The 15,670-nt window shown below is 41.8% G+C and overlaps 1 protein-coding gene across 2 annotated transcripts in view; it reads right to left on the bottom strand.

Moving 5' to 3' along the window:
• Window positions 1-15,670, bottom strand: part of GRIN2B (glutamate ionotropic receptor NMDA type subunit 2B) — a 1,456,453-nt gene that overhangs the window by 714,257 nt on the left and 726,526 nt on the right. Inside the window, exon 4 of one of the 2 annotated variants that reach the window (XM_073592711.1) lies at window positions 4,598-5,196. In XM_073592711.1, coding sequence (XP_073448812.1) covers window positions 4,598-5,196 — 599 coding nt within the window. Of the gene's footprint in view, window positions 1-4,593; window positions 5,197-15,670 lie in introns of those variants that run through there. The other variant, XM_073592712.1, reaches the window with a different exon arrangement.

The following is a 15,670-nucleotide window of genomic DNA, read 5'->3' as shown; positions in this document are numbered from 1 at the left end:
CAACCAAGGGCTACTTTTGGACCCAAACGTAAGCTTGGTGGCCAAATAGTAAACACCTTTCCATTTGATACCATGCCACTGCCAGAGAGACGGTAGAATAGACAGAAGCTTAAAAGCATCCGCAATATCCGCTTCGGACAACCAAGCGGCTGCGCCCACCCCAATGATGGACTGAATCGCCTGATCCACCGAAGCATATTTAAGAGAAGATTCAAGGGAATCAAAGAGTTGAGGCTAGCAATATGTGAACAATGAGGGGCAGACAAGTCATAGATTAAACGTGGTTTATTGGAAAATTTCCCTCTAACAAGCCCCAGTGGGTTGACCCTCCATACCCGAAAAGGTGGTGACGTGAATGGCCTGATGACAAACCCCTTTTTAAGTTCTGACTGTAGTAACAAATCTACCGCTTCAGTATCTATGGAAGATGACCTAAAGTTCTCACACTCAAAACTATCAAATGGTAGGGAGACAAACCCCGTGTGGAAGCCCTCAGTGAAACCCTTAGCCAAAAAAACGCTCCAAGAAGGTGACGGGTGGGTGGCTAAACACTCCTGCAAAAAAGGCACGTTGATACGGCTTAGTCATGAAGTTTTATTCTGCTTAAGTGAACAGGCTGACTTAGGGTGAGCCCTGAAACATCTGGTACACATATGCAGCAACCGGCATTGACTGTAATTGCATACCCCAAGGTTGTAGTTATTGCAAATCTGGGATTTTCCCAGAAAATTAATAGGACGGCCTAACTTATCCAATGGTGCAGGATGGCCTGAGGAAGGGAGTGCAACGCCTGACCCCCTGGATGTACTAGGTAGTGCAGGAACCTCCGAATTGGGGCACCAGTATGCCGTGTGCGTAGACAACTGACAAGTCACACACACCGGAGACCTAAGCCCGGCGAAATGCCGGCAAAATAATTCAGTATCTATGTTGCTCCAAACCGTCACCACTTGAAATTGAGCAAACCGGTCCGCAGCTTTAGCGGAAAAAGACCGGTGATAATCATAAAAGTTGGACCTCCCATACTTGTGGCCTAACTCGACCACCGTATATAGGTACAGGTCCAACTCCTCCCTCCTAAATGGACTCACAGAGCAAATTATGTCTCTGTAGAGACTAAAGGCCAGGACAAACTCAGGGATGGACAACTTGCGACTAAGCCTGTGATCCCTGGTCTTCACCACCACAGAAACATCCCCGCAAGCATAGGACCTGTTGTCCGCAATGTCATGGGCAGCAATTAACAGGGATGCCAGGTTAACATCCTTCCCCTCCAGGATGTCCTTCTTAATATTACCCGGGATAAAATGTGCTGGGGTAACAGGGGGAGCACACAAGAAATTACCTGGGCCTACCGGTACAGGCCCAGGTACCGAGGGGGTCCCCGAATCTGCTAATACCACCGGGCAGGCAGCCGCTGCAGGAGCTGAACTCGGCTGACTCTCCAAAACCTCCACCCTATTATGCAACTCTTGGCAGGACGTAGCCAGGGAACTTAGGGTAGTGTGGATTTGAGCCAGGGAAGCAGCCACAGTCCGTACGGTAACTTGCTCCGCACTTGTATCCGACGTACGAGGGAACAGCAACCTAAAAAGCTGGGCTTTCCGGGCCGACGCCGGGTATGAAATCCCCCTGCGCTGAAGTTCTGCTATCAGTCTTGGAACAGTCCAGGCTCTGAGAGAGGGTGAGCTACCGTGCTCCGACCCCTTGCCGAAGAAGGCGAGATGGAAGCGAAATCCCCAATATCCTTGTGACATGACCTGCAACCAAAGAATAAACTTGACAAAACAAAGAACTATAACAACCGACCCCATGACTTGCCTGTGAACATCTCCCACCCCCCCCAAAAAAACACCGTAAGAAACGGGACAGAGTATGCCAGTTTGTGAAACTACCAGACCAAGCCACCTGCGGCGTAACAGACAAATTAAAAAACGTAAACTCAGGCCTTGAAGCCTGAAAATATGTCAGGCCAGTGATGGAAATGGCAACATGTAAGACAAAAGATGAAAATTGAGGTGTACGTATGTGATACGGATGAGGAGACTTGCCACTGTACAAACCAATTAGAAACGATCAACTCAATCCGCGTGAACCTGAAAACGTGACAGGTAACTGCAGTGGAGATGTCAAACTAACCATGAAGATGTGACAGAAAACCCATGGAACCATAAACAGTGAAAGTCAAACCAGATAAAACAAACGAACCCCAGCAACCGGAAGTAGCACATGACATGTGTGAGCAACGTGAGCTGTGTGAGGAATGAAATCTAATATAAAAGCGTGAGTAAATTAAAAACGTGAATTATGTCAGAACGTGGGCAGCATGAGAACGTGGCTGCAAGAACAATACAACCTGCATGAAAACGTAAATAGCCTGAAAAAATGTAAAATAGCCTGAGAACATGATACACCCGAGAAACAAATCGTATGAGAAACAAAATCACACGAGAAGCGTACATCACATGAGAAAACGCAAATCGCATGAGTGAACGCAAATCACATGAAAAACGTAACTCCTATGAGAAAATGCAACTTGCATGAGAAAACGTGAATTGCACGCGAACACGTAAGTCACGAGAAAACGTAAATCGTACGAGAAACCTTAAAAGGCATGAAAAAACGTAATCGCGCAAGAAAACGTAAATCGCATGAGAAAACTGTAAATTGCACGAGAAAACATAAGTAGCATGAGAAACATGAATAGCCCAAAGAACGCTGAAAGCATGAGAAATGTAAAATGCATGAAAAACGTAAATCCTATGAGAAACAAAAATTGCCCGAGAAAAATGTAAATTGTACGAGAAAACATAAGTTGCCTGAGAAAAACGTAAATTGTATGAGAAGCGTAAATTGCATGAGAAAAATGTAAATTGCATGAGAAAAACGTACATTGCATGAGAAACGCAACTAGCATGAGAAACGTTACTAGCATGAGAAACGTAAATTGCATGAGAAACTTAATTGCATGAGAAAAACGTACATTGCATGAGAAAAACATACATTGCATGAGAAAAACATACATTGCATGAGAAACGTAACTAGCATGAGAAACGTTAATTGTATGAGAAACGTAATTTGCATGAGAAAAACGTGAACTGCCTAAGAAACGATAGGCTGCATGAGAACAGAAGAGGAGACTTGTCATTGAAACAAACCAATTAAAACGAAACCTCAATCTGTAGAAAACCCATAGACATGATGGGTAACCAGCAGTGGAAGGATGTGGACGTCCCCAATGCATGAGAAAAGTGTCAAACCTAAACTAAACCTACAATACATACCTGAACTGCCTGGGAACCACCAAACAGAATCCTGAGCACCCTGCTACAATGTGGAAAACCACTACAGAAGGAAAAAAACAGGAACGTGAAGGTTCTTTAAAAATACATTTTCCTTCTTTTAACCTGAAGTTTACTTGACGTGACATGCCCAGGATACCAGAAAATAGCAGCTGACGAGAATGTTATGATGCCATGGAGCTGAGCCGAGGCCGGGGGTCCCTGTTGAGCTGCCCCTCAATCCACCAGTGCCCCCCTCCAGCCTGCTCCTGAGCCCTCAGTGTGGATCTGTCACCTGACAGAACCACCTATGACCCCTCAACACACACCGCCCTCCCCACGCACCCCCCCACAAGTGAAACTGAACCCCGAGTGAGGTGACAGAGTAGGGAAGCCGTGACTCCCCTTACCTGCACCTCTGCCATGCCAGAGGCTCCGGACAGCGCTGTCAATAAAGAAGCCGAGAAGCAAGGCACCGCACGAGCTCCTTGTTGATCCAAACCCGGAAGTGACATCAGAGTCGCCCGGGAATGACGCGCCTACATACGAGAGCCTACAACCACAAGGGAAGGAGGCAGAGGCGGGCCGGCTTTATGCAGCCTGACTCCGCCTACAAAAACAGGCTGACCTGCGGTCAGCCTTATACTTATTATTGTATTATCTCTGTTTGCATATATACACAAGAACAATTTTGTATTTATGGCAAATTGGTCAATGTACCCATTGATACAGATAGGTGTGGACATTTTTGACAGTTAATCTCTGTGCTTGCTGTTATGGATTTAGCTGATTTAAACCTCTGTGAATTTTGACACCTCTGTAGATGTTTTTGTGTGTAGTGCAACATGGCAATGCTTTTCTCCACACAAGAAAAAAGCATCTATTCAAATCCTTGGAACATAGGTTGACACATTACAACCCTCTCAAAAGGTTCTTGTCTTTCATGATTCTAAAGAACTAGATGTCAGGCTAAAGAAATTGACATATTTTATCTATTATAAAATTAATTTTAGGGAGTACTAATATTATATATATTTTTGTTTTGTTTTTTCAAAATCTATATATGCTAGGTCTTATAACCAAAAGAGCCACCAATCCTGGTAGTGTTTTAAGTTTCTCTATTACATTTACACTTTGAAGTTCCTTCACTAACCATAACAAGATGATTTGATCATTTTTGAATTGAGACATAAAACGGTGTTTAATAATTTTTTTTCCTGCTATAGAATAATCAGCACTACATCCATAGTACAAACAAAAGACATTTTTTGTACAAACCAACAGAAGCAATATTAAAATAAAAATTAATATCCTACCTATTTAACACGTGAGCATCATCATGCCTGCTCTCTTGGATATTGAAGCAGCTGCTCTTGGACTGTGGAATGGATTTGTGCTCAGAGAGCATTGTAGAAGCTGCACTTGTGATTATAGCTATTCCATCTCTGATTCGAGCAGGTAAGTCATAATCCCACTCATCGTAGGACACAGAGATGAGCCCTGTAGGGAACTCAGCTGGCACAGTGTCAGTGTCTCCAGCCACCAGACTGGGTACAATCCATGTGTAGCCATAGCCCGTCAATCCCACTGAATTGGCTACTTCAAATATATAAGCGGCCTCTTCTTTTGTGCAGTACAGCAAGATGACAGGACTCTGAAGCTTTTTAAGTTGGTTTTGTATCTTTGAGTCATTGTCGTCTAAAGACATGTCTAAATGGATAACTTCTTCTAACTCCCATCCGACAAAACTGTTTTCAATGGTGCTCCGCACCTTATTCTCAAAATCTTGGTATCCTGGGAAGTATGTTGTGACGATGGAGAAAATGTACCAGTCATATTCCTCCATAATGTTTAGCATCACAGAAGCCTGTTGCTGGATGGAGGGTCCAAATTGGAAGAACATAGATGATTCCTCCTATAATTAAAACAAAAAAAAGTTAGTTAAATGAAGTGAACAGTTAACAGTCTGCATGTTTGACCTCATATTACAGTCTGTCACAAGATGAGGAAATGTTAATACCTAGATAATAGCACAATATTCATTTAATGGGATAGTGTACCCCAATAGTTTCCTTTCAATATCAATCCCAACTGAGTGTCTGTTACCATGTGCAAGATTCTCCATCTCAAGACTGGTCTGTGTACTTCCAAGTCTTTGAGCCACAATGCATTTTTTTTTATAGAAAATTAATGTGCAGGAAATGGGGGTGTTATCAGCCAAAAATAATCATATGTCTGAAATCTAATGTAATGTTAGCAAGTTCATTACTTTTAATTAGTTTCAGGTTCAATGAGTTAGTCTCTATGTTTTAGACAAAGCTAAGCAAAACATTAGCATTTTAAATGGTAACTCCACTCAAAGATGATTCTTCAGTTTTGTGTAGTTGAACAGCATACTCGTTTTGTCTTATGTTTTGATTGCTCCACTATAAAATATCCCTATCAGAATTCAAAATTCTAACTGCCATAGCAAATTAAAAAAAAAAAAATAAGTTCATGAGATGAATTGTTCATAGTGTAGAAATTGACATTTCTGACTGTTATAGTCTTATGGAAGGATACACAGATACACAGAAATCCATCCACTAAAGTACAAGGAGCCAGTAAATGCCTCAAGCCACAAAGCCCTCCCAAAATTGAAATATCATTTAGTGGAGTTTTTCTTAATTAATTTAACTATTTATTACCTTCTAAATCTTGAGCATTATTTTGATGTTTATTTTTGCTGTGAAACAGTTTGTGTCAGTTTGTGATTTCCATATTTTTACAGTATGAGTGGTGCTTTGATTCTCTATGAAAGTAACAACTGTGGGGCAACTTCCTGGTAAAACTTTATCGAACAATATATGTGACACAATGTAAACCATCTCTGATTTGTTGAATGCTTTACTTAGTTTATAATTTAGTTATTAAATTCAGTGAAATTATTCCCTAAAGGAAAAGAATAGAGGAATACATGATACTAGCATTTAACTTTTGTTCTATCTCTTGACCTATCAAGATCAAGTGATAGAGAAATATTATATAATGTGCATACAAGATTGTAATGGAGGTTGCCATCATATATACTCATGCTTACATAAAGTATACTTCATGCACTGGTATGCTGCAAGAATGTTATCTCTTCCAAACTCATCAAAACATTAAAATTGATTAAAATGTAACCAGTTAATCATGAATAATTCTTTAAATATTTTAGGGCTCATTCACAGCACCCCACATGCTAAAACATATGCTGGTGTGCATTGTGCAGGAACCTGACATTTCTTTCAATGCACCAAAGCTCTGTCATGGGGTAAAATAAGCTGTATAAGAATGTGTCTTTGCTGTATTTTACTGTATTACAGTGCAAACCACAGCACATCTATAGTATGAAGAGGGCATATAGAAAACAGTTGTTTTCCATGTGCCCCTTGCATTGAGCTCGCTTTGATCTAGGCAGATCAGCACAACTCAATGGATGTGGTGTGATCAAGCTCTTAGTGTATTGGTCTGCAAATTGATATAACAGCAGTTACATATTTATTCATGCTTAAAGTGTTATTAAATCTTTGTTTTGTTTTTTTTAATTAGAATAACAAACATGTCTACACTTACCTGCTCTGTGCAATGCTTTTGCACAGAGCATCCCCAATCCTCTTCTCCTGTGGTCCCCCACCAGTGCTCCAGGCCCCTCCCCTTTGGCGGGTGCCCCCACAGAAAGCCACCCTCCATGGGGGCACCCGTGCATGCTTGCTCCCAAGTCACACTGTCTGCATCTATTGACACAGAGCAGGTGGCTCAGCCCCACCCCCTGCATCACAGTACTCGATTGACAGCATCGGGAGATCAATCTGCCCAATGAGGAGGGAGACAGCAGCGAGAGTCACTGCTCTCATGCACATTGCTGGATCAGATTGGGCTCAGGTAAGAAAAAGGCTGGGGCTGGGGGGGAGCTGCTGCACAAAATGTTTTTCACCTTAATGCATAGAATACATTAAGGTGAAAAACCTTAAGGCCCCTTTTACACATGCGGATCCATTATACAGATTCCGCTTGCTAGGCAGATGACAGGTCCGTCTCCGCTCACTGTGCAGAGATCTCCGCTCTCCTTTACGGTGAGGTCAGATAAAAACAGACCGCCTGTCTGTTTTCATCCAATCCACCAGACAGATAGAAAATAGGACCACCATCCGTCTGGATTTAGCGGAGAGGATCTGATGTCAGCGGACATGTCACTGCTCACTTCGGTCGCTCCATAGAGATGCATAGAGCATCCATTCAGGTCTGAAGCGGACCTGAATGGTCCGCATGTGTGAAAGGGGCCTAAGGCTTTAGCACCAATTTAATTCTAGTGTTGCTGTAGTTTCCAGTCTACCTATTCAACCTCAATGTATCTTTGTAGTTATACTCCAAATTCATTTTAATGTATCCATAGAATAACAAAGTCTTATTTAAGTTCCCTTAAAATAGTTCTAAATAAAACTGTAAATGTATTAAATCAAGCCTTTTTCTTGATGATTTTAGCCTCAGCAAGATAAAGTTCCAGAGGTTCAAGACAATGAAATGTGTGCGTGCTCCAAGCAGAAATTTAACGAAATTCCCAACACCGTGCCTTATGTAAAAAGAAAAACAAATCTGGAGGAAAAAGGTGAAGATGTTGCCGTATCAACTAATCATATCAGCATTTTGCAAAGTGAAAGAACATGCCTAATTTATTGCTGCAGGGAACCTTTGAGTAAGTATGGGTGCTTTATATATAGGACAATGTACAGGGACCTCAAGGAATTATACTTAATGTAATAATTAGCTGTACAACAAATCTATGCATATTCTTTAATTCAGGAATAAAACAAAACACCTTTACCTTTAGTAAGGTGCTTCAAATGGTAGTCACTGTGCAAAGTGCATTTCATTTCTTTATGGTTTTGACTACAGTTAAATGGAATTAATTAGTTGCTAAGAGCATAGGTGTGTGCAGCCTATTGCATTAGGGTGTGCACCCCAAAGATCAAATACATATGCATGTGTATATGTGCTGATGGTGTCAGTAGGGCAGTGGACAGTGTCAGTAGTAGGGATGAGCTTCGAGTTCGAGTCGAACTCATGTTCGACTCGAACATTGGCTGTTCGCAAGTTCACCGAACAGCGAACAATTTGGGGTGTTCGCGGCAAATTCGAATGCCGCGGAACACCCTTTAAAAGTCTATGGGAGAAATCAAAAGTGCTAATTTTAAAGGCTAATATGCAAGTTATTGTCATAAAAAGTGTTTGGGGACCTGGGTCCTGCCCCAGGGGACATGGATCAATGCAAAAAAAAGTTTTAAAAACGGCCGTTTTTTCACGAGCAGTGATTTTAATAATGCTTAAAGTCAATCAATAAAAGTGTAATATCCCTTTAAATTTCGTACCTGGGGGGTGTCTATAGTGTGTCTGTAAAGGGGCGCATGTTTCCTGTGTTTAGAACAGTCTGACAGCAAAATGACATTTTGAAGGAAAAAACTCATTTAAAACTACCCGCGGCTATTGCATTGCCGACAATACACATAGAAGTTCATTGATAAAAACGGCATGGGAATTCCCCAAAGGGGAACCCCGAACCAAAATTTAAAAAAAAAAATGACGTGGGAGTCCCCCTAAATTCCATACCAGGCCCTTCAGGTCTGGTATGGATATTAAGGGGAACCCCGGCTAAAATTAAAAAAAAAAAATGACGTGGGGTTCCCCCTAAATTCCATACCAGACCCTTCAGGTCTGGTATGGATTTTAAGGGGAACCCCGCGCCAAAAAAAAAAAAAAAAAACGGCGTGGGGTCCCCCCCAAAAATCCATACCAGACCCTTATCCGAGCACGCAACCTGGCAGGCCGCAGGAAAAGAGGGGGGGACGAGAGTGCGGCCCCCCCTCCCTCCTGAACCGTACCAGGCCACATGCCCTCAACATTGGGAGGGTGCTTTGGGGTAGCCCCCCAAAACACCCTGTCCCCATGTTGATGAGGACAAGGGCCTCATCCCCACAACCCTGGCCGGTGGTTGTGGGGGTCTGCGGGCCGGGGGCTTATCGGAATCTGGAAGCCCCCTTTAACAAGGTGACCCCCAGATCCCGGCCCCCCCCCTGTGTGAAATGGTAAGGGGGTACATAAGTACCCCTACCATTTCACGAAAAAAGTGTCAAAAATGTTAAAAATGACAAGAGACAGTTTTTGACAATTCCTTTATTTAAATGCTTCTTCTTTCTTCTATCTTCCTTCATCTTCTGGTTCTTCTGGTTCTTCTGGCTCTTCTGGTTCTTCCTCCGGCGTTCTCGTCCAGCATCTCCTCCGTGGCGTCTTCTATCTTCTTCTCCTCGGGCCGCTCCGCACCCATGGCATAGGGGGGAGGCTCCCGCTCTTCTCTTCTTCTTTTCTTCTCTTCTGTTCTTCTTCATTTTCTTCTCCGGGCCGCTCCGCAATCCATGCTGGCATGGAGGGAGGCTCCCGCTGTGTGACGGCGCTCCTCGTCTGACAGTTCTTAAATAACGGGGGGCGGGGCCACCCAGTGACCCCGCCCCCCTCTGACGCACGGTGACTTGACGGGACTTCCCTGTGGCATTCCCTGCGCGGGGTTCCCCTTAAAATCCATACCAGACCTGCTACGTCATATTTTTTTTTTAATTTTGGTTCGGGGTTCCCCTTTGGGGAATTCCCATGCCGTTTTTATCAATGAACTTCTATGTGTATTGTCGGCAATGCAATAGCCGCGGGTAGTTTTAAATGAGTTTTTTCCTTCAAAATGTCATTTTGCTGTCAGACTGTTCTAAACACAGGAAACATGCGCCCCTTTACAGGCATACTATAGACACCCCCCAGGTACGAAATTTAAAGGGATATTACACTTTTATTGTTTGACTTTAAGCATTATTAAAATCACTGCTCCTGAAAAAACGGCCGTTTTTAAAACTTTTTTTTGCATTGATCCATGTCCCCTGGGGCAGGACCCAGGTCCCCAAACACTTTTTATGACAATAACTTGCATATAAGCCTTTAAAATTAGCACTTTTGATTATTCATGTTCGTGTCCCATAGACTTTAACGGTGTTCGCATGTTCGAACGAACTTTTTTCCTGTTCGCATGTTCTGGTGCGAACCGAACAGGGGGGTGTTCGGCTCATCCCTAGTCAGTAGTTTTATTTTTATTCTTTAAAAATTATTTTATTTTGTAACATTTTTTTTTGGATGAAATATCAGTGGTCTAAACAGGGGGGAATATGCACCACACAAGGCGATTAGGGTGTGCCCAGGCACACCTGTTACACCCTGTGCGCACGCCTATGGCTAAGAGGTATTTAGTTTGGCAGACACCCTCTGCCTTATTGAATAAGCCTATACCTGTAAAGGGCTTTACTTCTTAAAGAAAATCTACAATGTTCTTTGGTCAGTTTTTTAAGTTTTGAAAAATGTATATTATATACATTAGTTCCCTACATATATAAAATATTTATTTTTCAAAAAAACTAATAGTGTATCAACATGATACTTAAAAGAGAAGTATGGTGTTTGGGGTTTTTGCAGATTTATACTTACCTAGGCAGATGCAGCATTAGTTTTGTCCCCCCACCGGCTCTAACAGTGAGAACTGAGAGAACTAACACCGCAGATCACTCAGTTGTCATAGCTCCCCGAGCAGAGAGCTAATGACTGTCAGTCACCGCTCTCTGTTCTGCCCCCTCCTCGCTCACTGGAGTGCTGAGCTGTGAAGGGAGCGGGAGTGACCCGCTGTCCGCTGAAAATGGGTCACTGGAGTCCAGAACAAACTGTACTCCTGTGATCCACAGGAGAAGTACAGCCAAATGAGCTTTGGCTGTACCTCTCCTTTAAGTTGCAAAGCATACTGTTTTTTCTAAAAACAAAACCCAGCACTGACTGCGTACATTTGAATTGTTTTGGTTTACTTGAAAATAATGATGGATCTATGTGAACCGACCTGAGCAGTAGGGGATCATATTATTCAGGATATTGCAGCAGAGTAGCAAGAATTATAAAAAATGTTAAGTACCAAATATGAATAGTTTCCCAAAACCTACAAGGCTAAAAAATGCAGAGCTTTCTATCTCATGCATGTTAAAGTTGCTAGCATTGCTTTGCCTATTGTGTTTAATTCCTGGCAAATGTCCCTTAATCATTACTTTTAAGATTTTTTTCTATCAAGGGGCTAGGACATCTTGCATTTAGTAGTCACAGGCTGTGCAAAAAATGCTGTTATCTTTAAGAACAAAAGGTGTAAATTACTTCTCATTTAGATCTGTCTAATTACTTAAGGACATTTAGCTTTCATGAAGCCTACCATGAAGTCCTTATGCTGCAATATGTCAATAGTGTAGCAAACCAGCAATTCATTAGTCTGACAAGTGATAATTTATGTGTCCACCCATCAAGTTTTGTTGGCCCCCATTATTTGTGAAATGTGAACAGCAGCATTAGCCAAGAAAGTGATTGGCTAAGTTAATGTTAGTTGTAATATGCAGATATGGTAATTAGACATGTACTGTAGCATTAATGAATGTGCACTGCAAACTGATGAGGACATATCAAAGCATATTATTAGGGGCATTTACATGGTATCTTATCCTTAGTACATATTATACCTTGTTTCGCTCAACTATTGTAGTCCCATTCCACCTATCAAAGAACCCAGCAGTTGCTTTTATAATTGAGAGAGATAATTACTGATCGATTGTAACTAAATTCCATTGCATTTCTTATACATTACATGGGTAACATTTGATTAATTGTTTGGCTGAATAGCCCTTGCTTTGATGTTTATACAGTATAAAGGTAAGACTATCCCTTTAAGAGAAAAGCCCCACATGCTAATATTCTTATGTCCTCCCAAGTGATTGTTTTCCAGCTGCTGACATCTGTTATATGTTCACTGGCTCTGGTCATAGAAGCAGCTGCTGCTTGTGTTGTGTCCCAGCTTGTCACAATGAGATCAGGGAAATAAACCATTTCAAAATAGTAGGGGTAATGAGATAAATGGAAAGCCCGAAAGGATAGGTGGGGGTTTGCCTCTGGATTTCTAAGCTCATTTCCTCGGCTGCAAATGGGTTGGATTGTCCTCAATTTGCTTAGTGATTCCGCAGCAAAATTGCCAAGTCAGAAAAAAAAGATCAGAGCCAATATCTGGCATTTGCGAAAAAAAAATAAATTCTACTCTTAAAGTAATTTTTTCTTCTATTTCAGTGTGGGTTTACATTGTCAGAAAATCACTATGACACAATTACAACAATAATGCCTGAAGAGTGAATTTTCACACATTAGATATGACACGTCTTGAGGTTGAGTCCATCTTGCCAAATGGCAATCTGCCTCAGCGATGTTACATACATGAATTGTAGATCTCTTAAGTTCACTGGAGATGTCCTATTATAGAAAATCATTAATATGCATTCCTCTGCATATTTAAGGCTAAAAAACAAGCAAACCATAAAATACACAGATGGAATAGATATAGGGGAGCCCTTTCACCTACCACAGAGTTCCTATATCTAGTCATCTAGTCCTGAAATTTACACAGCGCTGACACACAGAACAGCCCTGTCTGGAAGGGCAGGAGACCTGTTTTTTCTCTGCAGTTCACTAAAGCCGCGTACACACGAGCGGAATGTCCGACAGAAAAAGTCAGATGGAAGCTTTTCATCGTCTGTTCCGATCATGTGTGTGCCTCATCGGACTTTTTTTTTTTCGAAAATTCTGACAGACCTAGAAATAGAACATGTTCTAAATATTTCCGACAGAACAAATTCCTATCGGGAAAACCGCTCATCTGTATGCTGTTCCGACGGACCAAAAACTACGCTTGCTCTGAAGCAAGTACGAGACGGAAACTATTGGCTACTGGCTATTGAACTTCCTTTTTCTAGTCCCGTCGTACATGCTGTACGTCACTGTGTTCTGGACGGTCGGACTTTGGTCAGACTTTGAGTTGACCGTGTGTAGGCAAGACCACTTGAACGAAATTTTGTCGGAGTTCCGTCGGAGAAACCTTTGGAGTTTATTCCGACGGCAAAGCCGGTCGTGTGTACGCAACATAACACTTATAGGTCTTTTCCCTACATCCAGCATGTGACTAGATCATGAAAAGAGATGCAACAGGCTGATGCTTATCTTTGTTACTCTTATCTCATCTCTGTCACTTTGCTCTCTCCTCCTATCAACATGTTCCTTCCTTGTAGCACAACTGATTGGCTCTTTGTGCAGCTCATAATACACTACCAACTTTGAGATCTGCTGCACAAGGATAGTAGATGCAGATATCAAATCAAAACAAGGCATTTACACTGCTTGCATTTAAAAAAAAAAAAAAAAAAAATATATATATATATATATATATAAATATATATATATATATATATAAATATATATATATATATATATATATATATATATATATATATATATATATATATATATATATATATATATATATATATTTATATATATACAGTTTACCCTGGCAGAATTCATGATTTATTGGCCATTTTTCAGAGAATATGAATGATAACACAAAAACTTTTCTTTCAATCATGGTTAGTGTTTGGCTGAAGCCATTTATTATCAATCAACTGTGTTTACTCGTCTTAAATCATAATGACAACAGAAACTACCCAAATGACCCCGATCGAAAGTTTACATACCCTGGTGATTTTGGCCTGATAACATGCACACAAGTTGACACAAAGGGGTTTGAATGGTTATTAAAGGTAACCATCCTCACCTGTGACCTGCTGGCTTGTAATTAGTGTGTGTGTATAAAAGGTCAATGAGTTTCTGGTCTCCTTGCATCTTTCATCCAGTGCTACACTGATGTTTCTGGATTCTGAGTCATGGGGAAAGCAAAAGAATTGTCAAAGGCTCTGTGGGAAAAGGTAGTTGAACTGTATAAAACAGCAAAGGGATATAAAAAGATATCTAAGGAATTGAGAATGCCAATCAGCAGTGTTCAAACATGGTCAGGTAGACCAACTAAAATTTCAGCCACAACTGCCAGGAAAATTGTTCAGGATTCAAAGAAAAAAACACAAATAACTTCAGGTGAAATACAGGACTCTCTGAAAACATGTGGTGTGGCTGTTTCAAGATGCACAATAAGGAGGCACTTGAAGAAAGTTGGGCTGCGAGGTCGAGTCGCCACAAGAAAGCCATTACTACGCAAATGCCACAAAGTATCCCGCTTACAATACGCCAAACAGCACAGAGACAAGCCTCAAACCTTCTGGCACAAAGTCATTTGGAGTGATGAGATCATAACTGAGCTTTTTGGCCACAACCATAAACACTACATTTGGAGAGGAGTCAACAAGGCCTATGATGAAAGGTACACCATTCCTACTGTGAAACATCGAGGTGGATCGCTAATGTTTTGGCGATGTGTGAGCTACAAAGGCACAGGAAATTTGGTCAAAATTGATGGCAAGATGAATTCAGTATGTTATCAAAAAATACTGGTGGAACGTTTGCATTCATCAGCCAGGGAGCTGCACATGGGATGTACTTGGACATTCTAACATGACAACGATCCAAAACACAAGGCCAAGTCGATCTGTCATTGACTACAGCAGAATAAAGTGAAGGTTCTGGAGTGGCCTTCTCAGTCTCCTGACCTCAATATCATTGAGCCACTCTAGGCAGATCTCAAATATGCAGTTCATGCAAGACAGCCCAAGACTTTACAGAAACTGGAGGCTTTTTGCCAAGAGGAATGGGCAGCTTTACCATCTGAGAAGATAAAGAGCCTCACCCACAAATATCACAAAAGACCTGATGTTAAAGGGGGCAATACATGGTATCAAGAACTGGGGTATGTAAACTTTTGATCAGGGTCAAAAGAGTAAACACAGTTGATTGATAATAAATGGCTTCAGCCAAATACTAACCATGAGTGATACTGTCACTGTAAAATTGGTAGTTTGGGGGACAAAGGGTGTGCGTATTTGCTTGGTGCAAGACTGCAGAGCATAGATGTGGACTGGAGAAAACTGCTTTCACAGCTTTCTCCAGGTTTTGGCTTTCCGTCATGTGGCTCTGTAGTTTGGAGATTCCATAGTGTCTTGGGTGGGATGGGATCTCCAACCCTCATCTTGCAGATGACCAGCCCTTATAATGAGTTATTGGGAATACCTCAGGGCTCCCAGTTGGAGACTGCTCCACACCAAGAGACACGAGGTCTCGACGAGTCAGAGGGGCTGCAGGAGGCAGCCAGAACATGTGTGACTGCAAGAGGCAGTGAAATGGCCTGAGGACTAAGGCCAGAACAGAGCTGTGGGCGCTAAAGTAAAGCCGTTCACTCTGAAGGATCCAGTGGTCTGTGGGACCAGGATAAAGAGCAGAAGTACTGCTACAGAGAGCCAGGTGGGCTAGCATTTTCTGTTGTG

Source organism: Aquarana catesbeiana, linkage group LG07 (assembly GCF_042186555.1).
Source record: "Aquarana catesbeiana isolate 2022-GZ linkage group LG07, ASM4218655v1, whole genome shotgun sequence".
NCBI lineage: Eukaryota > Metazoa > Chordata > Amphibia > Anura > Ranidae > Aquarana > Aquarana catesbeiana.
This window is presented reverse-complemented; position numbering and strand designations above follow the sequence as displayed.